This window comes from Erithacus rubecula, assembly GCF_903797595.1.
Source record: "Erithacus rubecula genome assembly, chromosome: 9".
NCBI classification, from domain to species: Eukaryota; Metazoa; Chordata; class Aves; order Passeriformes; family Muscicapidae; genus Erithacus; species Erithacus rubecula.
In genome coordinates this window covers 22,479,141-22,500,643 of record NC_136660.1, presented here as the reverse complement: position 1 = coordinate 22,500,643, position 21,503 = coordinate 22,479,141, and the positions used below count along the sequence as shown (strand labels likewise).

The 21,503-nt window shown below is 63.4% G+C and overlaps 3 protein-coding genes across 3 annotated transcripts; 2 read left to right on the top strand and 1 right to left on the bottom strand.

Annotated features, from left to right (window-relative positions):
- Window positions 1-1,319: 1,319 nt before the first annotated feature.
- Window positions 1,320-7,028, top strand: LZTS2 (leucine zipper tumor suppressor 2). Its single transcript, XM_079312424.1, is given in 9 exon segments — window positions 1,320-1,343; window positions 2,152-2,220; window positions 3,246-3,410; window positions 3,412-3,687; window positions 4,040-4,555; window positions 5,074-5,139; window positions 5,141-5,344; window positions 5,435-5,743; window positions 5,745-7,028. Coding segments are annotated over 9 exon segments (1,983 nt in total). The 5' UTR covers window positions 1,320-1,334; the 3' UTR covers window positions 6,114-7,028.
- On the bottom strand, window positions 6,895-14,568 carry PDZD7 (PDZ domain containing 7). The gene is given in 30 exon segments (XM_079312503.1): window positions 6,895-7,402; window positions 7,540-7,640; window positions 7,927-8,055; window positions 8,058-8,133; window positions 8,135-8,359; window positions 8,363-8,421; window positions 8,802-8,807; window positions 8,810-8,836; window positions 8,839-8,871; window positions 8,965-8,998; window positions 9,000-9,017; window positions 9,019-9,056; window positions 9,171-9,294; window positions 9,483-9,587; window positions 9,589-9,717; window positions 9,830-9,870; window positions 10,057-10,074; window positions 10,077-10,259; window positions 10,710-10,746; window positions 10,748-10,783; window positions 10,785-10,855; window positions 10,858-10,872; window positions 10,875-11,135; window positions 11,578-11,638; window positions 11,852-11,999; window positions 12,209-12,385; window positions 12,720-12,894; window positions 13,281-13,421; window positions 13,605-13,644; window positions 13,646-14,568. Coding segments are annotated over 30 exon segments (2,811 nt in total). The 5' UTR covers window positions 13,799-14,568; the 3' UTR covers window positions 6,895-7,252.
- A 1,251-nt stretch (window positions 14,569-15,819) lies between these two features.
- SFXN3 (sideroflexin 3) lies at window positions 15,820-20,611 on the top strand. Its single transcript, XM_079312456.1, has 11 exons — window positions 15,820-15,936; window positions 16,446-16,612; window positions 16,828-16,998; window positions 17,157-17,255; window positions 17,517-17,592; window positions 17,990-18,075; window positions 18,411-18,538; window positions 18,663-18,712; window positions 18,862-18,911; window positions 19,333-19,380; window positions 19,644-20,611. Exons 2-11 carry the CDS (start codon window positions 16,449-16,451, stop codon window positions 19,738-19,740), a joined length of 969 nt encoding a protein of 322 aa, XP_079168582.1. The 5' UTR covers window positions 15,820-15,936; window positions 16,446-16,448; the 3' UTR covers window positions 19,741-20,611.
- Window positions 20,612-21,503: the final 892 nt, after the last annotated feature.

Below are 21,503 nucleotides of genomic sequence, written 5' to 3'. Positions count from 1 at the left end.
CTAGTTCAGGTGAGGTGCTGTCATGGAGCTCTAAAGCGGAAGGCAGTGGGATAGCCCAGGGCCTCATCTCCCACCAACCCCTCCATGGGCCCCAGAGGGGGTGAATAAGCTGAGCCTGTGGGGGAATCTTGGCTGATCGCAGACCTGGGGGCAGATAGTTTCCTGAGGGTTTTTTGTCTCCTTTTGCCCCCGTTTGTGTCCCCCACTGAGACTGGAGGTGACGTAAAGCAGGGCAGAGGACAGGGTGCTGGGCTCACCAAATAATTGCAGAGAGGGCATAACCTAGAGGTTTTCACCCCATAGCCTGGGGATACTTTGGGGGTGCAGAGCCCTGAAACGGGGAGCTTGGCTGGGGGAGAGAAGGGGTGAGCTCCGGGAATCCCCGGGAAGCGGCCGTGACTGGGAATGCCTCAGGTGGGGATCGGGGATACCCCGGACAGGGGTGGCCCCATACCCCCCGTACCCCCCGTGCCCTCCGTGCCCCCGCCCAGAAAGGGGCGTGGCCTCGCGCGCGGGGCGGGGCCGCGGGGGCGGGGCCGCGGGGGCGGGGCGTGCTCGGGGCGGGGCCGGGGCGCGGCGCGGAGCGGGAGGCGGCGGCGGGGCCCGCGGTGAGTGCGGGGGGCCGGGCCGGGGGCGCCCGGGGGTCCCGCGGGGCCGGCGGGGCGCGGCGGCGCTCCGGGGAGTTGGGTGGCAGAGTGCTTCGGGGGAGCGGCGGTGCTTGGGTGTTGTAGAGCCGGGCCCCCCGGGGCCGATTTGGGGGGGCGGGGGGCTGGGGGGGCAGCGGCGGCCCTGGAGCTCCGTGCGGTGCTTTGGGGATGTTTCAGGGCACTTCGGGCGGTCCTGCGAATGCAGAGGCCAGGGGCTCAGTGGGGTAGTTGAGGGGGTCGCGGGGTACTTTAGGGGTGCTTCGGTGGCGAGCTAGGGGCAGTGCGGCCTAAACGTGCTCTGGGGCACTTGGGGTTGTTTTGGAGCACTTTGGGGATGGTTTAGGAACACTTTTATGGGCGATGTACTGTAGCAGAGGCCCAGGAGCGCCGTGAAGCATTTTTAGGGGTGTCATGGGGAACTTCGGGGATGGTTTATGGCAGTGTGGGGGAGCTGTAGGGCAGTGGGGCCCACGGGCACCATGGGGCAGCTCGAGGTGCTGTAGGGTTGGGATGGGTGGAAGCACCGTGGGACGGGCTTGGCGCTCTGGGGCTCAGTGGGGCAGCGGGAGGTGGGTGGGAGGGCGGGAGGGGGCGTCGGGGGACGAGGGGGGCAGCATCACTGAGGGAACCTCAGAATGCTGGGGGCTGGAGAGGGGCACAGCCGGGCATGGATGGTGTCCGTCCCACATGTGCCGTGTATGTGGGGAGGGAACGGGGGCTGACCCTGATTCCCCCTGCCCTGGGGTGCCCTGCGATAGCGTCGAGGCACGGGGGTCCCCGGGGGCCCGGAATCCCGACAGCAGCTCAGGGTGGGGGTCTGGCCGAGCAGGGACCGAGTGTTCTCTTGCCATTTAGGGGTCGGACAGTGGGATCCGGCAACTCTGTGTTCCGGCCGGAGTGGCTGGAGGTGACGCCACCCCAGTTAGTGACTGGTTTTACTGGGTGGCTGGAGGCCGGACTGGACACTCCTCCCTCCGCGGGAGGCGGTGGGACTCTCTCGGCAGGCCGGGGGGCTGGGGGGAGGGAGAAGATGGAGTCTGTTCCCACCGCCTGCCTGGCGGGGCCGCAGCGGTGACCGTGTCCCCTCCAGGCTGTGCAGGGACCCACTGTCCCCAGGGCTGTCCGCCCCGTGACCTGCAATCTGGGGGGTTTCGCTGGGGTGGGGTACTGTGTCTTGGCTGGTTGGGCTTTGGGGGTGGGCATTAGATGTCCCCTTGGTGCTCCTTATCCCTGATTCCTGTTCCTCTGGGCAGCCAGCAGGTCCCCCAGTGGCGGGCCTCTTGTCCCCACCACGCTTCCCGGGGTGACCGCCAGCCCACCCTGGGTGCCAGGAGCAGCGCGCCCGGCGCCGGGCTCCCCTGCCACCCTCAGTGCCACGCTTGGCACCACCTGCCTTGGTCCTGCCGGCTAGGGGACTTGGGAAGGGAGGGAGCAGCGGGGAGCACGGGGGACCCTGCTGCCGTTCCGCCCCCTGACCCCCTCCTCTTCCTCCTCCCCGCTTCAGGGACCGGCGGAGCCCTGTTCACGGTGCGGGGGCCCGAGAGGACCGGACGGATGGGCAGCGGCTGGCGAGGTGAGCGGAGCTGTTGGGGGGGGTCCCCCACCTGCCCACCCAAGGGTGTCACGGACACGGTGTGAGGTCACGGTGCCCGGGGATGGCACGTGCCGGTGGGGGTGACGGTGGCGGGGAGGGGTTTGGCTCGCCGGCATCTCTGCCCTGCTCGCCCCTCCCCGGGCTCTGGCAGGCGGATTGATTTCAGGTGACAGCTCGGCGGGCGAGACCGTGCGGGCAGCGCCGCCCCCCCGCCCGCGCCCTGTGCCAGCCGCAGCCATGTGCGAGATGCGATGAGGCAGCAGGGGATGGATCCGGCCCGTCGGCCGGCTCCCGTCACGCGGGCGTATGGCGTGGGCTGGGGCAGGGGGAGCACAGCAGAGCCCCCCCAGCTGGAGTGGGCGGGAACAAGCTCCGTGTGTTGGGGCTGGGAAAGAGCCTGGTGCCCACCTGGCAGCCTCCCCCTTGGTGGCCCTCTCCAGGGAACCCTGTGCCCTGCTGTGCATGGTTTGAGGTGGAAAGCAGGCTCTGTGGGGTCAGTGCTGGGAGGTGGGCGCTGTGGGGCAGAGGAGGCGGCTGACCCTGCTGTGTGGGGCTGTCTCTTGCTCTCTGTGAGGCTGCACTGGTAGGTGCCATGGGGCAGACAGGCGGGCAGGCTGCCTGTGAGCCAGCTCTCTGCAGGCCTCTCGGGATTCGCCTCCAGTCCTGGCACGCTTCCCGTGGCAGGGTCACGCCAGGGCACGCTGTGAGGCAGGAGGACTGCATCGCCACTGCCCTGTGATGCCACCAGCACCCCACAGCCCCTGGCATCCCCAAGCTGCTCCATTGGGGTGCTCAGGCCAACTTGGGGGTTGCTAGTACCACTCGCCCCAACTAATCCTGGTTTTGTTCTGTTCATTTGGCATCTCCTTCTGCCCTTGGGGCAACCTCCACCCATATGAGATTGGGAATGGTGACTGGGGATGCCCCCTGCCTATCCGGGTGGATGGTGAGGCACTGTTGTCAGTGTCCCTGGCTCTCTAACGTCCTGTTTCCCTTGCCTGCAGGCTGCCCACGCGCCCCTGCCCGCCGGGGGCCCCCCCGCCATGGCCATTGTGCAGACACTGCCAGTGCCCCTTGAGGCTGTTGCTGAGGGGGTCCGCACAGCTCCGCACCACCGCCTGCTCCCCCCTGCCACCATGGGCAGCGTGGGCAGCCTCCTGCCCGTCCGGCCCCCGCCACGACTGCGCAAGTGATGGGGACCCCTCCACTGCCTCCTTCTGCAAGCAGGATGGGCTACTGCGGGCCACGCCTGAGGAGCCCCGTGTGTCTGTGCCCGGTGTCACCCACTCCTATGCCAATGGGGGCTTCTGTGGTGACTGGCTCGATGCCTCCTCTCCTGCCAGCCCCTGTAGCGACTCAGATGATCTCCGTGATGACCAAGCACCAAGCGATCACCTTCGGGGGCCTCCCCCCAAGCTTGTACCTGTCTCTGGCAAGCTGGAAGAGGTGGGGGGGGGCAGCAGCAGGGTGGGTGGGTGTGTGCTGCAGTCTTGATTTTGCACTCTGTGCTACTGTTGGCTCAGGTGTGTGAAATAGTGTCATATAGCCACACTTCTGGTGTCCCTGGGGAAGTGAAAATCCCTATGCTCTTAATGTCCTCTCCATCATGCCAAGGGTGTTTGTGGAGCTCACCTGGACACCCATGGAAAGATGATGAAATGGGCATGGGTGGTGACTGGCCTCTGTCTCCTTTGGGGTGTGAAGGCATAAGGCCTGGGGGCACCCACTGTAACATTAGCCCCTTCTTGGGGCTAATGGGTCCTCCCCAACCTCTCACTTTCCCCTCTTTCCTCGGCAGAACGTGGAGAAGACCCTGATCCGCCCCATGGCCTTCAAGCCAGTGGTTTCCAAGCTTCGGAATGCCCAGCCAGGCACGCGCCTGGGGCTCTCGGAGAGCCAGGTGAACCTCACCCACTTGCTGGGTGCTGAGAAGCCTGGCTCTCTGAGCTGCCGTGCCAGCACCCTCTCGGACTCAGGGCGCAACTCCCTCTCCAGCCTGCCCACCTACAGCACGGGCTGCAGCCAGCACCCAGAGGTGGGTGCCCTGCCGACCACCCCTCACGGCCCCCTCGATCCTCTGGGAACCTGCCGCCCCTCCAACTCGGACAGCGGGCGCTCATCCTCCAGCAAGAGCACGGGCTCGCTGAGCGGCCGGGGCCGGCCCTCCTCGGAGAGTGGCTCCTGCGGGCGCTCTCCGCTGCCTGGCGAGGAGGCCATGCTGGTGCGGGAGCTGGAGGACAAACTGCGGGAGAGGGAGGCCGAGCTGCGGCTCCTGCGTGACAGCCTGGATGAAAATGAGGTTGCCATCTGCCAGGTATGTCCCTGGTGTCTGCGTGTCCTGTACCTGTCTCCCTCCCTGGAGACAGGGGTGGACATACCCCCTGGTTTGGAGTAGGGAACTCACTTGACAGACCTTTGCAGGGAGATATTTTTTGCTGTAGGTCTGGGTATGTGGGTTTTTTCACCAGTTGGGTGGTCCTGTGTAGTCCATGGAGGAGCCCTGTATGGCCCATGGGACCAGTTGTACAGACTGGGGTGCTTTATCTTGGGGTTCCCTTTTTTGAATGATCCTGGGACCTGTGGTTTCTCCCTGCCTGTGATAGAGCTGGAGGAGCCCTATAGGCTCTGGGGGTGCTAACATGGGGGGCCCATCATGCAGAAGGATAGGTGAGCACAAGGAGGTGTGTACCACCACACTGCACTCTTCCTGGACCCTTCCTCCATCTGGGGGAGATGTGCTGCCCCCTCTTTGTGATGCCCATCTTGAAGATGGCAGGTGAAGTGGAGGAGTGCCGTGCTGCCCTCCCAGCACCTGTGAATCCTTTGGCCCAGGTGTTTGAGGAGAAGCAGCGTCGGTGTGAGCAGGAGCTGGAGGGGCTGCGGCAGCGCTGTGCGGCCCCAAGCGCGGCAGGCGGCCCATGCAGCACATCGGGGGCAGCATGTCCTGCAGCTCCAGGTGCTGCAGCTGCAGCAGGAGAAGAAACAGCTTCAGGAGGACTTGACCCAGCTTCTGCAGGAGCGTGAGCTGCTGGAACGTCGCTGTGCCTCCTTCCAGCGGGAGCGCACTGAGTTGGCACCCCGGCTGGAGGAGACCAAGTGGGAGGTGAGTCACCCAGCAGCACCAGGCATGTCAGGGGGCGCAGGCTGTGGCTGGGGGGTCCTGGCCGGCACCTGAACCCCATTGTCCCCGCAGGTGTGCCAGAAGTCGGGGGAGATCTCTCTGCTGAAGCAGCAGCTGAAGGAGGCGCAGGCGGAGCTGGCGCAGCGGGGCGCCGAGCTGCTGGGGCTGCGGGCTCAGCTGCGGGAGGCGCGGGCGCAGCTGCAGGCGGGCGAGCGGCGGGCGCAGGGGCTGCAGGAGGCCGCCCGCCTCAAGGCGCTGGAGCTGGAGGTCTGTGCCAATGAACTGCAGCGCCGCAAGAGCGAGGCCGACCTCTTCCGCGCCAAAGCCGGCCGGCTGGAGCAGGAGGTGGTGGGGCTGCGGGAGGCTGCCCGCGGGCGATGCCCGCCAGGCACTGGTGAAGGTTGCCCCCCCCCCCGGTGAAGGATGCCCCTCGGCCAGCGAGGAGCCGCGGGGCAGCGCGGGGCTGCGGCGGCAGCTGGAGCGGCTGCGTGCCGAGGTGGCCCTGGAGCGGCGGCGCGGGCAGGAGCAGCGGGACGCCTTCGAGCAGGAGCGCGGCACGTGGCAGGGCGAGAAGGAGCGGGTCATCCGCTACCAGAAGCAGCTGCAATACAGCTACATCCAGATGTACCGGCGCAACCGGCGGCTCGAGCAGCGGCTCCAGCAGCTCCGGCTCCAGGGCGAGGACCCCCTGCCCGAGCCCTGTGACCCACCTGACCTGCCCTTTGAGGAGATAACAGCCACCGAGATCTGACATGCTGCCTGCCCTTGCCCCATGCTTAGAGGGCTGAAGGGGCTTCCAGCCCCTGTGATTTTGGGAGCTGTGGGGTTGTGAGGGGCCCCTGCTCTCCTCCACCTCTGCAAACTGCTGCCACTGTGAAGGGGCAGGGGAGACCGCAGGTGCTGCCCCCTCCCCAGCGTTGAGGTCTTGGGCGAGGGTGTATTGGTGCCCACGGTGAGATGTGGGGTCAGGTGGGTGCCGAGTCCTGGCCTTGGGGCCGCCCGGAACTGGTTTCTGCTGATCCTCTTAGCTCCTGGGGATTAGCCGCACTGGCTTCAGCCAGGGTCACCTTGGGCAGGGGGAGGGCTGATATGTCCCCTCCCTCTCATCCCTGCTGGCACTGTCACCCAGTCACTTGGCGTGTGCCCTGTCTCTGCCCATGCCAGCCTCCCTCGTGCCCCTTTGTGTGTTTGTCAGGGAATTTGTTTCTGTGCCATTTTAAAAAACTCTATTTTTATAGGACCTACCAAAACATATCACCCTCTCCCAGCTCACACCTCACCAGTCTGTGCCCCCTCACTCCTGCCACGGGGCAGCTTGCCCTCAGTGCCTTTCCCATGCTCTTGCCCCCCAGCATCCCTCTGTTCTCCCCCCAAAAAAGCCCACGCCTCTGTGATACCCAGCCTGACAGGGGAGAGGGGTGTGGTGCTCCAGGTGCCAGCTGGGGACACACCTGGGGATGGGCAGAGGTGGGGGCCCCTGATGGGCACCCATGGGGGTCAAACCAAAGGAAAAGTCTGGCTGTGCCCAGCTGTGGCTTGGTCACCCCTGGCTCCAGGGGGGGAATTTTTGTATTTTATTTCAGTCATGTCTCGTTCCCAGAAGCCTGGCTCATCAGTGTACCACCCAGAAACGACGATTAAAACAAGCCCCTGGCTGTGTTTTTTTTCAGGACTCAGCGTGTCCAGTGCAGGGTCAGGGACCACCTGTCCTTTCCCTGTTGCCAATGCTGCCTTCCCTTGGGTCCTGCAGTGGGCAGCAGCTCCATGCCCTTGGGGCAGGTCTGGCCCTCACGCCCTCTGGCTGCACTGAGACCAGCCACATCTCGGTGCAGGAATGAGCCATCTGGCTCCTCTGGAACACAGCATGGCTCCTCGAATAGGGGTGCAGCATCACTCTGGTGGTGGTCCAGGCACCCGCACCACCAGCTCCATGGGCTCCTTGGCTTTGTTACGGTAGGCCTGGCGGATGATGTCCACAGCCCTCTGGTGTGTGACATTCTGCAGGCTCTCCCCGTCCACCGACACCAGCTCCTGCCCGGCCTGGGTCCCAGAAGAGAAGGCCACAAGGTGAAGTTGGCTTTTGGGTTGCCAGGAGACTGCCAGCAAGCCACTGGCACCAGGGGATGGGAATGTCTGGATGTCTGCCCACCCCCTGGCATGTGCTGGGTCCCCCATACCTTGAGGATGCCACTGAGGAAGGCAGCTCCACCAGGGAAGATCTTCTCAATCTTCACCACTGGCTGTGCCCTTGACTCAATACCACCAGAGATGCTGATTCCTGCAAGGGGAGCCACAAGACCCTCACACCTGGGTAGGGTGGGACCCCCACCCACTCCTAAGTGTGGCACCACCTTTCCCTGGGGAGCTGCACCTCTGTCTTGCCCTATTTTGATAGGTCCTACAGAGATGAGGGATTGGGGCAGGAACAGCTCTTCCCCCCATTCTTATTTTGGAGGAATTCTCTGGGGTTTGCCCTTTGCCAAGGGGATGCCACCCATCCCACTGATGCTGGTGCTAAAAAGGGTCCTCACCCCACCCTTGGAGTCCCACCATGTGCCACCCACCGAGCGAATGCTTCAGCTTGGAGAGGGTGACGGTGAGCAGATGATACTCTTCCTCCTCCTCTTCCTCCCTGCCAGCATCTTCAGGGCCATTGGTGGCTGCCCCAGCCCTTGCCTCACCCCCTGGCCCCCAAAGAGAGGGGAAAGAGGGGGCCATGCTCGCTGGGGCTTCCTCAGCTTTTCGGCTTCTCTGTTGGGTGCTGTCCTGGGGGGTTCCCTTGCGCCAAGTGGCCCGGGGACTGCGAGAGTGCCCATGCCCCTTGCCAGGGAGGGGCTCAGCCAGCAGCCAGTTGGGGGGCTGAGGGCCAAGGGTGGGCAGGGGCCGGCTGGTAGAGGCATAGGCATCCACTGGCACGTCAGGGAGCGGGGTGTAGGTGCGGGGGTGAGGCCGGCGGGGGCTGGAGGAGGCTCTTGGACGGGCTGGGCTCGCCTGCTGCTACCCCAGCTTCCTCGGCTCTGGGGTCCCTGCTGGCTTCAGCAGGAATCCGCCCCGATAGTCTGCAACGAGACGGGCTCAGGGATTTCCCCAGGGACCCACAACCCTGCTCCCTGTGACCCCTGCCACACCAGCCTCCCATGAGTACCCCAAAGCCCTGGGTCCTTTGCCACCTAGGGCCCCAGATCTTCCTCATCTAGGGACCCCCAGTTCTCTGCAAGCCATGTTTCTCCATGTCTTCCTCCCCAAGAACCACAGCACCCAAGATCCACAGACTGCTGCTCTCCCAGTCTTCCCAATGCCCAGGTACACGAGATGCCTTCTTCCCTGGGAGCCCCAGCACTCAGGTATCCCAGCACCCTTCTCCTCCCCCAAAACTCTCTCCACCCTGTCCCCACTGGGCAGCCCGGTGTCCGGCAGGACCCTACAGGTGGCTTCTTACCAGGCATGGTGTGATGAGGTGTCTCTTGGGGGGGCATCATGGTGGGCTGGGCGGAGGGCAGGTGAGCGCACTGCAGTCAGGGAAAACTCCCAGTCACCTCCTGAGCTGCACCCACCCTTGACCACTACCTGCCTCCAGGAAGGTCCCTGGGGGCTGGATCTACCTGAGCGGCTCTTTAGGGCATCAAAGGCTTCCAGCTTCCAGGGGCATCACCACTGCTGTCAAACCTGCCCAGGTCTGTGGGGCCACCAACTCCTGCCAAGGCAAAAAGGGTGTGGACAGGTTGTAGCATCCTCTGAGGTGGAGTGTGATCAGGGCTGAGGAGCACGTGTGAGCCTCCACTTCAGTCACCACCAGGATGGGCAATACTGGGGTTCCCAGATATTTCTAGCAGGACTTGCATCACGTCCCGCGGCAACAGGACCTTATCAGGCCGGTCCAGGATGGCCAGCATTGGCCGCACCAAATCCTCCACGATGCCCTCGTGCAGGTACTGCGGGCACAGGAGGGGGAACAGTGGATGGATGCCCCCTCAGCCGTTCCTTGGTTTACATCCCAGAGTTTAGCATGGGCACAGAGTGCTCACCATGCCCCTAAGATGCAGGAGCTTTCCAGGGACGAGCCCAGGGCAGCAGCGCTGCCCTGCCTGTGCTCCACCTGCGCCCTGCCGTCGGTGCATACCGGGCAGCAGTGGCGGAGCACGGCTGTCACCTCATCGGGGCTGAGGAGACGTGCAGCAGTGTCCTGGATGTGCGGAGCCGGGCCTCGGGGGTCGCTGCTGCTTGGGCTGCAGGCTGGCGATGCCCATGGGGCCCAGGATGGTGGCGCGCCGGCTTTTCTCTGGGGAGGTACAACAAGGAGGATGGCCCAGCGGGGCCAGGACTGCCCCAGCCAGCCCAGAGAGTTCCCATCCTCCCTACCCCAGCAGCTCACTCCCACACCAGAGCGGGACAGACACAAGCAGCACAGGGCCAGGCGCATGACCGAGCCTGCCCCACACCCCCCAAGCACACGGGCACCCCCGTTACCCGCTTCAAGCTCCGGATGACAAACTTCTGCACAGCGCCTACTGCAAGGGAGATGGAGAGCGGTGAGTGCTCAGGGCAGACAGCAGCATCACTGCCCACTGTCAAAACTGCATGCTTGGGCAACCCCTCCCTCTGCCCCCCTTATGCCAGGAATGCCACACAGGCCCACAGAAGGGGGGAACAGTGCCAGGTCGAGTCCCCCTCTGCCCTGTCACCCAGGCTGATACCTCTGTCCCCGTCAGAGCCCCTGGGGACTTGGTGCGTGCCCGGCGGTCAGAGCCAGGGGCCCTCCTGGCTGGGGGAGCCCAGCTCTGGCTGGTGGCACGGGCCCCCCCTGAAAAAGAGGTTGACAGGGTCTTGGAGCGGTGCATTCCTGGGGGAGCCCCCCGTGGCCCTTGTCCCTCTGGCTTCTCCTTCTTCCGCTTCTCCTCTGTGGACAGAGAGAAGAGGGTGCTGGAGTGCGAGAGGCGAGGGAATGCCAACCCAAATCTTGTCTGGGGGCGGGGAACTTTGGGGATTGGAGGGGCTACTGTGAGACACTGACTGGAAGAGTCCTTCTGTGGGGTGCTGTGGATTATCAAGGGCCATGGACGTGGGCTTTGGGGTGTCTGGCAAGCTCCACGCACAGTGTTTGGTCACTGTGGGGTTATAGGATATCAGCAGTGGTGGCCAGGGGGCCCATATTGGGCTATAGGGTGCCAGGATAGGGACCAAGATGTTTGCTATAGTAAGCCCAGGAGTGGGGGGGCAGCAGTCATCCATGAGTGCCAGGGAATAAAGGATGCTTGAGCGGGGAGCAGGGCCTGAGCTGTGGGACTCCCAGGGCTGGGCATACAGGGTTGGAAGGGTCCCATGTGTGGGGCTGTGCCCCAGTGCCTACCGGCGACAGTGAGGTCACTCTGGGAGCGTGTAATGGGGCTGCCGTGGCCGGCTCAGCGCCAGCAGCAGCGCTGTTCTTGGGTGAGTGGGTGAAGGTGCGGCGCGGGTGGGTGCCGGGGGGCTCGCGGGCGCCCTGGCCCCGGATGGCGTGTCCCGCAGCAGCTCGGGGGCCGCACCGTGCGCCGCGTCTCTGGCAGCCCCTTCGGTGGCTGGCTCGGTCTGCATGGCCGCTCGGCACGTTCCCGCGCCCAGCCCCGCCGCGGCCCGTCCTCCGTGGAGATGGCCACGTCCACGGTGCGGGCTGGGGACACTGGGGCAGCTGCCCCCAGCCCATTCACCGCCCCCGGTGCTGGTCCTGAGGAGTAGGACGAGATGGAGGAGCTGGTTTCCGAGGTCTGAGCCAGCTGTTGCAGCTGCCCGTTGGTCACTGCAAGGCACGACAGGGACACACTGTGACACACTGTGGGCCACCTAGAGCTCCATATCCCTCCCAAAGACAGCCGATGTGGGGAATCCGCAGGGCCATAGGGACCAGTGGGCCGCTGGCCATTGCATAGGGATCATCGCATCCTCTCCAAGAATGTAGGATGCTATGGGATCACAGGGACGACAAAGCTGCTGGCCATGGCAGGGGGCTCTTCATGCCTCCTCCAAGGATGGGGGACAGGTGGGACCTTGCAAGTTCATCAGGCATATGGGTATGCTAACAGTGGCACAGGGAGCTCCCTGCTCCCTCCAAGGCCTTAGGACCCCATGGCATGCAGCCCTTCTCCTTCCCTGCAGTGGTCAGACAGCACACCCATGGGAGTGCCAGCCCGCCCAGGCCCCAGCCCAGCGCCCTGCCAGTACCCGCGCGGCACTGCCCTTACAGCGACTGAGCCAGCAGTACTCGGCCACCAACTCCTTGTAGGCAGGGAACCGGCCTGTCTCCTAGGCACAGGGGGAGAGGACAAGGGGGTCAGTGAGTGCTGGCTGCCCCGGCGAACCCGATCTGGTGCCAACCATGAATAATGCATCCCCCCCTCCCACCTGCCTGAAACCCAACCAGCCAGCAGCTCCACCAGGCTGAGCAGGGACAGTGCCAGTGAAGGGACATGCCAACCCCTGCCTCACTCGGGGGTCCATAGGGCAGGGCGTGGGTACCTTGATTGTTAGCATGATGTGGGTCTGCCCCTTGAGGACCTCCACTGCCTTGCTATGGCTTATGTCTTCAAACTTGACTCCATTGGCTGCAAGGACTTGGTCTCCCACCCGAATGCCATTTTGTTCCGCCAGCCCTCCGGGGTCCACCCTAGGGAAGCACGAGAGCAGGATGGGGCCAAGCCCTTGCTGGAGTTCTGTTCCTACCCCACACCTCCACTTGGCTCAGCACCCACAATGATTATGCCCACAGTCTTCTGAGAGTGGGGGTGCTCAGCCAGAGAGGAGGGTCTGAGCCCCAGCATGGGCACAGCAGAGATTGGGGTGTCACAACCCCTTCACGCCCCGGGGGAGCCGTACTTGGAGACGTAGATGCCGAGGCCGAACTCTCTGCCGCCGCGGATGTTGAAGCCCAGGCAATAGTCATCGGAGGTGGTGTACAGGTGGACGATGCGCCGCAGCCCATCCTCGGAGCCGCTCTCCGATGGCGTCGAGCCGCTTTTCTCTACCACCAGGCGCCTGTTCACCACATCCACCCTGGAGCACATGCACAGTGTAGGTAGCCTCAGGGATTTGGCTCTTGTCCACCAGCAGGATGGGACCACTGGTGGCACCCAGTGGAGGAGAGTGATGGGGATGGGGGATGTTTAGGATGGGATTTGCACCTACCCTACCTGCTCCAGACCTTCCTATCCCATCCTGTATGCCACCCTGGTCTCTCCCCACCTTTGCCAGAGACTTCTGATGCCACTCCACTCTGCGTGTCCCCCAGGGATCCTCCCTGTTGCCCAGAATCCCTCACCAACCTCCCCCAGCACGCCCTCCATGGGGATGGGTTTTGGGGTGCTGGCATGGGAGATGCCCTGCTCACCACGCCGTCTTCTCCTTGGAGAACTTGATTCCTGGCACACGGCCCATCCGCCGGACCACCATGCGGAGGCGGTTGTTGCCGGTGAGGACCTTGACAGCGCTGCTCATCGTGATGTTCTCCAGACTCACACTGTTCACCTCTGTGATCTTGTCGCCAACACACAGCCCAGCCTGCTCTACAAGGGACACATGGCTCATCTGGGCACCTGACCTGGTGCTGATGCCCTTGTTTGACATCCCCTCCCTCAAAGTCTCCTCAACCTGATCTGGACCCCTTGGGAACAGAGGCAGGGGTGCCTGACATTTGCACTGAGTGGCTTGTCACCTCGCTGTGGCTTGGGGTTGGATCTCAGTCATTGGCACAGGGCTGTATGCTACTGTGTCCTGCCCTTCACTTTGGGAAGCCTGCAAATCTCATGGCCAAAGGCAGCAGGGAGGAAATGGTGGCTCTTCACCATGAAGAGTGGCACTGTTGCTGTGATCCCATGTCACTGGGAGCTCCTTGAGAGGGTCTTGCTGGTATGTGCCTATCTTCACTGGCCCCTCACCCTGACCCTCTTACCGGCAGTGCTCCCCTCCTCCACTTTGCTGACAAAGATGCCCAACCCATGCTCGGAGCCACCACGGACACTGAAGCCCAGTTTGCCGTCCACACTCTTCTCTACTGTGATGGCATTGATGACATCACTCTCGTTGCTGCTGGCTGTGGGGACAGGGGAGCAGGTAAGTCACACACGTGCCGTGTGTGAGCAATGGCAAGGGGTGTCTCTCTTGCTGGGAACACCTCCAGGCCAGGGCAGCCCTCCCTGCCCCTAGACCGAGGGAGTTTGGCCACTGGGCCCTCCTGGCCACGGGGGTGAGCAGGGGGCCAGGACACCCCACGCACCTTCGATGGGGGCATTGATGAGGATGACACGGCCCATGGGGGGAGGAGGCACGGGTGCTCCGGGTGGTGCCATTGAGCAGGCGGCTCTGCTTGCTGAGCAGGTAGCGGGGAGCCAGGCTGGCTTCGCTGCTGGAGCTCCGCGACCGGCTGCCTGTCGTCATCCCCGACAGCACTGCCTCCCAGTCCTGGGCCATGGTGGTGCTGGGCACTCCGGTGTCCCGGCGTCTGGCTCAGGGCTGGCTGTGTCCTCACAGGGCCAGGGCTGCCCGTCAGCCAGCAGGGGACATGGCATAGTCCAGCAGCACATGCCCGGGCTTGGGCACCGCTCTTTTTTAGCAGTGCAATGCTGGGGGCAGCTGGCCTGGGTACTCGCCACCAGCAAGACAGGTCCCAGGCGCAGTAGCACAGCCTGGAGGGATAAGGAGCTTTGTGACCCCCTCTCCAGCCTGATCCCTTCCCATCCTACAGTATCCCAAGGATCAAACTATCACATACACCATGGGGGTGTGGGTACAGGCTGCCCTGCCCTGGGGTAAGGATGCTGGAGTGAAAAAGAGCTCTCCCTGGCAGTGTAAATCCACAACAGGGGATGCAAAGGGGCTTTACCTAACAGTGTAAATCCGGAAAGGCTCCAGAGAGGGGATACGGGGACATCAGCTTTATGCTAGAGAGCAGGACTTGATCCTTTCGGCCGTTCCTCCCTGGAGCCCCTCTGAATTCCCAACGCCATGCAGCGGGAGATGGGTGCGCTAGTCCCCAAGGCAGTTCCCGCGGGGATTTTCCAGGCGTGGGTGAAATGCCACCACGGTGCCCCCCCCACTTCATTCCCCGCTCGCCCCAGCCTGACCTCAATAAATAGTGATGGCTCCAGCTCCGGGGACACGCCGGTATCCCCGCCGCTGCCAGCCCCCCACAGCGCCCACCCATTACCCCCCGCCAGCATCAGAACGCGGGTGCCCCCTCTCCGAATGGGCGCAAGGGACCCCCTACCGCCATCCCTCCCTCCCCCCCGCCCCGTGCCCTCCTCACCTGTCCCCATGGTGCCACCTGCGAAAGAGACACCTGGCAGCAGCGCGGGGGGGAAGGCGAGGCCGGGGGGGCAGCACCGCCTCCTGCCCGCCCGGCCGCGGGGATTGGCTTTCCCCGTGGGACCGGAGAGGCCATCGGGAACGGGAGCTGTCAATCGAGAGCGGCCGGGGCTGGCCTTGCAGCTGGCGAGGGAGGGGGGTCAGTCCCGTGGGTGTCCCCCGCCAGGGGGTCCGGGGGCGCGTCACCCCGCGAGGCTGCGTGTGGCAAGGGAAGTGGTGTCCCCCCTGACCTCCTCCCTTAGAGCAGAGCATGCCGAGGGCACACGGGGGAAACTGAGGCACTCTCAGGGGAGGGGGGGTGTCGCGTCCCCGCGCTTCTCTCACTCCGGTGATGCGAGCCGGTATCCCCCCGTGTCCCCCTCCCCGGGGGGCATCGCCTCCAGCCGTGACCCCCCGGCGGGGCCCGGCGCCGCCAGCGCGAACCCGACACCGCGGCGGTTTCAGGTGATGCGCGGCGGCCGCGGCGACTGCGGGGGGGCTGCGGGCGAGCGGCGGGGGCGGGCGCGGGGGGGCCGCCCCGGGGCGCCTCCCCCCGACAGCGCCGGGGTGAGGGGCTGCGCGGGCACGGCCGGCGTGGGGACACGCACCCACATGCACACGCACCCCAGGCACCCGCACGTCCACGGCATGCGTGTCCGTGCCCTTGCGCGCACCCACAGACGCCCCCGGAGCGCCGCGCGCGCCTGGCGCGGCCCCGCTCACACACGCGTGGTCCGGCACGCACCGCCCCGCGCACGAGCCGGCGCGCGCTCCCGCGGAGGCGCTGTCCCCGCGCGCTCCGGCGAAGCGACCGCGACACGCGTGGGCGACAACGCGGCGCGTGCGGGCGCGGCGCTACGGGCACGCGCGCGGCGAGGGCATCGGGACCCCGGGGACGGCCACCTTCGCGGCTGACACGGGGACCCGCGGAAACGCGCACGTGAACACCCACGTGCGAAAACACACACGCGCGCGCGAGCACCCGAGCGAGCGGAAGCGCGCACACGCGCGCGCGGTCACGGGCGCGCCCACGCAAGCGCGGGAGGGCCGCGGGCGCCGCGTGTGGCTCGGCACGTACCGCTCCCCCCGCCGCCGGCCCCGGTCACGCGTGGTCCCCGCCGCCCCCCGCGCGCCGCCCGCCCCGCCCCGCCCCGCCCGGCGCCGCCCACCCGTGACGAGACCGCACGTCAGCGCGCGCAGGGGCGGGAGCGGGGCGGCGGCGGCGGGGATACGGCGGGGATACGGCGGGCGCCGTCCCGGGAGCCGTGAGTGCGGGGCGTGCCCCGGGTCCCTGTGCACGGGGGGTCACGCGTGGAGGGAGGGATGCTCGGCGCGGGAGGGATGGGAGCAGAGCCCCGCTTGTCGCGGGGAAGGGCGGTGTGCAATAGAGCCGTGCTGGGTGTGTCGGTGCCTTGCCGGGAGGGACGTTCCTCCTTCCAGTGCCCTTCCTCACTGCGCTCTCCCGGTGCTGGCAGCAGCTGTGCCCGCTGCGGGGTGGGTCCCTGTCCCCTCCTCTTTGATCGGGGTGCTCTGCTGGGCTGGGTGGTCCCTGATGGCTGGTGTTAGCGGGGTCGGGGGTTTCCCTTTGGCACGTTGCAGGTCGCACCGCCCCCAAACTGCCTCATGTGCTGGGTGGGCTCAGGAGTCGCTGCTGAGCGCCTTTACAAACCCCTTTCACCCCAGGCTGGGGGGACCGGAGCTGCTGCAGCAGGCATGTGTGGGGGACACACAGGCACCCCATCCCATATAACCCTTTCATGCCCTGCCCTACCAGAAGATGCCACCGTCCTTGCCTGCCACCATCAACATCCGGGAGCCCCGCTGGGACCAGAGCACCTTTCAGGGCCGGGCCAAGCACTTCTTCATGGTGACCGACCCCCGAAACCTGCTGCTCTCGGGGGCTACACTGGAGGAAGCGCGGCGGGTGGTGGAGGACTACAGGTACCCACTGGGAGTGTGGACTCAGCACTGCTTCCAGGCAGGAGCCATTCCCAGGAGTTGGAATGGAAGTGATGCTGGCCCCCCTGGCCAAAGCCCCCAAAACTGCCTGGCTGGTCCCTAAGGCATCTCCCAGCTTCTGCAAATGGTGTGGGGGGCCAGTTAGGCCATGTGTGCTGGCTGAGGGTCTTTCAACAGGTGTTACCCTTACCTGACAGGGCAGGCACTGTACAGCCTGGGCTGACAGAGGACCAGCTTTGGCGGGCAAAGTACATCTATGACTCAGCTTTCCACCCTGACACGGGCGAGAAGATGATCCTTGTGGGACGCATGTCTGCTCAGGTCCCCATGAACATGACCATCACCGGTTGCATGTTGACTTTCTACAGGTACCTGTCCCCTCCTCATCCCAGGACCAAGAGGATGCCTGGGGGATCCTCTTGGCTCTGGGGTGAGGAGGGGACACGTGTCCCGTACCCAGATTGTACTCGTGCTGTAGGAGCATGGGTGGCATCCCCCAGTGTCTCCAACACCCTCTGTCTGGCAGGACCACTCCAGCTGTGCTGTTCTGGCAGTGGGTCAACCAGTCCTTCAACGCCATTGTCAACTACACCAATCGCAGTGGAGATGCACCCATCACCCCCGGGTAAGCATCTCTCTGTCCAGGGCCTCGAGGCACCCCAAAACACCAGGGTGGGTGCCTTGAATAGCAGGGAACTGTGAGATGGAACAATGGGGACCTGGTGAAGGCAGAGATGGACACCATTGGGGCTGTCAGGGTTAGTGGTGGAGCTGGGAGAGGAACCTAGGTGTCCTGGTGCTCTTGAAGGGCATGCTGTTCCTTCCTTTGGAGGGGCAGCTGGGATGGGGAGAGCCCGGCTTACTGGTGTCATTTCTTCTCTTTCAGCCAGCTGGGGACAGCCTATGTGAGTGCAACCACAGGGGCAGTTGTCACAGCACTGGGACTCAAATCCCTCACCAAGGTAAGGTGACCCTTGGCCATCACGATGGGGGGATGGGGACCCTCTCCACGGGATCTCCCGTGGAGAAGAAAAGACATTTACTGAGGTTGCCCACACAAGGCAGCTGCTCTCGCCAGCGGTGGCTGTGGAGATGGCCTGTCCCTCCTTGTTCTGGATGTATCTCCAGGCTTCTTTCACCCCTCAGCCTCTGTCCAGGCCTGGCAGGGGACCTGGCACCCCCCAGACCATTTGGTCTATGCAGCTTTTAGCAGCTGAGAGTTGCAGGGGAGGGGGAAACATTTTTCCCACAGTGGGACTGGAACACCCCACAGTCTTGCAGGAAGATGGAGGCAGACCCAGGGACAGCCAGCTCTGTCCCCAGACTCCCTACATGACATTCTCCTGCTTTTCCCCCCAGCACCTGCCAGCCATCATCGGCCGGTACGTGCCTTTTGCGGCCGTGGCAGCTGCCAACTGCATCAACATCCCGCTGATGCGGCAGAGGTGAGCCCCAGGGGTGGGACAGGCTTGCCTCAGGGTTTGTAGGCACTGGTGGGGAATGCAGGGACTTCCTTGCTCATCCTTAGTGTGAGGGGTTGGCTTGAAGGTACATGCATCTGATTGCAGACCAGGAGGTTATTGGTCCCTATAGAGTCCTGTTGAGAGCTGCTGCCAAATGTGAATGTGGGCCCAGCTGAGAGTCCCCCTATGATTTATTGTGCAGCCAGTGGATGGGGTACAGGAGGATGCCGACCTCCCTTGGAGACATGCCCCTGTCCTGTGTCCTGATCCCCTCACCGTTGTGCCCTGTGGCCCCCTGACCCCCTGTGTCCCTGCAGAGAGCTCAAGCTGGGGATCCCTGTCACAGATGAGAATGGGAACCGCCTGGGGGAATCCACGGCAGCAGCCCAGAAGGCCATTTTCCAGGTGGTGGTGTCCCGCATTGGCATGGCAGCACCGGCCATGGGTGAGTGCCCCCTCCTCCACCTGTGCTGGGAGGTTGCAGCTGATCCCTGGCATGTGGGATGGGGTCCCACTGCTGGCAGGGGGCTGTGAGCACTGGGACTTCACCTCCTTCCTCTCTGCCTCAGCCATTCCACCGGTGATCATGAACATGCTGGAGAAGAGAGCTTTCCTGAAGGTACCAGTGAACCTGGGATGGATGGGTGGGCACAGGGACACCCACCAAGCTGGGCACATTGTTGGCACCCCGCAGGACTGGCACCCTGTTGGGGAATAGACACCTTCCCTCCCTGACACTGACACACATCCTCTTCCTGTCCCTGGCAGCGGTACCCGTACCTGAACGCTCCCCTGCAGGTTGGCCTGGTGGGACTCTGGTAAGTCACTGTCCACCCATGGGAGTTACTGCCCTGGGCACAGAACCCTGCTTGGCAGTGGTGGGGGAGAACTGCCCCAGAGTTTCTTGGAGGGATGCCAGAGGTTGGCCAGGCTAGTGGCACCCCAGGCAGATGGGATGGAATTTGAGGTTCTGGGGCCAGGAGTTGTTTTGCTTCATCTTGGTGTCTCACAAGCCTGCCATGGGCTCCTGCTCAGCGTTGCTGTTCCCCCACATCACTGGGGGACAGACTTTACCCCACCTCAAGAGCCAAATGTGGGCTCTGGAGCTTCTCTGTAGCCCTTTCCTGGCTGACACCCTGCACAGCTCTGGGCTGCCTCAGTGCTGCTCTGGGATCAGGCCATGGGTGGATGTGGGTGATTTACACAGCCCAGCTTCACCTTTCTGTCTTTCCCTTGCAGTTTGGTGTTTGCCACCCCGTTGTGCTGCGCACTCTTCCCACAGAAAAGGTACAGACAGGCACTTTGCCTGCAGGTGTTGCTCCTGTGTGGGATGGGGGTGTTCTCTGACTCCTGAGAGATTCTTTTGCTTGTTCAAGCAGTCAGGAGCTTAAATCTGTGTACACACATCTCTGCAGAGGCAGCAGTGCAGACCCAAAGGTCTCTGCTGGGCCATCGGAACAGCATCCCCATGGGGTGCAGCAGGTAGTTTCCAACCTGAGAACAGTGGTGGGTATACCCCTCCATCCTGTGTATCCATGTTTCCTCCACAGCTCAATGCCTGTGAGTAGCCTGGAGCCTGAAGTCCAAGATCAGATCCGGAAGAAAGATCCGTGGCTGGAGACTGTCTACTTCAACAAAGGGCTTTGAGCAGGGTCCTGGGTGGCTGAGATGTGCCCCATGGAGCTGCTGGGCCAGCACATTGCTGAGCTTTGCCCTTTGCATCCCTTTGGGGCTGCTGCTGCTTTCTCTTGGCCATTGCGTGTCCATAGGTCCCAGGTGCTCAGCCCTGCTTCCCGGGGTGCCTGCAGCCATGCAGCACCACACCAAACCCTGTCCCCGTGCCCTGCTCTGGGGACTGCCTGGCTGGCACCTTGGTGCACTCCTCCCCTCTGCAGTGCACAGGGAAGTGCAGGCAGCAGCACCAGGGACCTTGTGAGCTGTGGTGGAGGTAAAAAAAAAAGTGGGATGAGGAAGAAAATGGTGCTCCCCAGCTTTAGGAGGCAGCAGAGAATCAGCAATTGAAGGTAGAATACCTCTGCAGGCACCTTACAGTGCTCAGCAGTTCAGCAGCGGGTGCGTGGGCATGGCAGAGCAGCTTTTGGAGAAGAAAACTTCCCATACCCAAAATAGCTGGGGTGAGTGATCAATGGCACGTAAGGCCTTGAACTTGTGTGTGAGGTGCTCTCCCAGCCCAGGCACGTGCTCCCAGCTCATCTTCTGCTCTTCTCCGGGCTGCTCTGGGGACTTAATCTGGCTTGCTGCTGCTTCCATCCCCAGAGCAAATGGCACATTTTAATCCCAGTAGAGTCTTGGTTTTTATTCTCATTTTAATGCCATCTGCGTTCAGGGCTGGGCTTCCCCTGAGGGGTTACTCTACCCCCTCCTGGAGTGCTTGCTTTCAGGTGGACCTTCTCAAATAGCTTTAAGTGCACTGTGGTTTCCTCTAGATATTTTTGATATACATATCATGTACCTATATATACCAAACAATAAAGGCAGGTTGTTTATACAAAACCAACAGCAAAGAGAAGTGTGCTGCTTTTTACTTCATATACGGTGGGAAGGGACTGCTATTGAGGTAAGGCTGGGAGCAGGAGAAAGGGGTGTACTGACTTTTTGGGGTGCCTTTGCACCCTCTGGGGCTGGGTTCTGCTCCCTACTTTTCAGCCTGCTGCCTTTGCAGCAGCTCTGGCTGGCCTGGCATGTGTTTAAGCTTATCCAGCTGTCAGGAGGGCTTTTTTTAGTACAGTCGGCTTTGGGCCTCGCCGCTGCGCAGAGAGCTTTGCTAAGCTGCTGCCCTGGATGCTGCTGGTTTGGAGAGGCCAGAGCGTCACCCTGGCTCTGCCCACACTCACACCCCCTCTTGAAGCCTGCTCACAGGACAATCCCAGCCCTGCTCCTGTGCCTTCCCTGCAGGACTATTTTTATCCCGTTTTCTGTGCTATCAGAGCTATGCTATCACACTGGAGAGCACATTGCTGCTGTCACAGGACCCTGGCAAGCTTGCAGGCAGCAGTGCCTCCCCCTTGGCTTTCTGTCCAACCAGAGCAGTCAGAAGGAGCGATGGGTGTCCATCCAGGGAGAGGAGGGATGGAGGCAACTGTGCTCTGCAGTGCCCCACGCTGAAGGACAGAGGAGCTGGACCACTGCAAAGGCCAAGATGGGCAGATACAGCAGTGACAAGATAAGGGCCAGGCAGCCCAAAGCCACCCTATACCACAGCTTCCACAGCTGGCAGGGCTGGCAGAGGCCAGGCTTGAGCTGCACCCCTAGAGGGGCAGCCAGGAGAACACCTGCACCCACCCAGGGAGGGGAAGTGAGTGGATTGGGACAAGCACATCAGGGATCTGTCCCCCTCCTTCTCCCAGCCCTGGAATATTGCAAATATCTCCCCTGAGCCAGCCATTGGC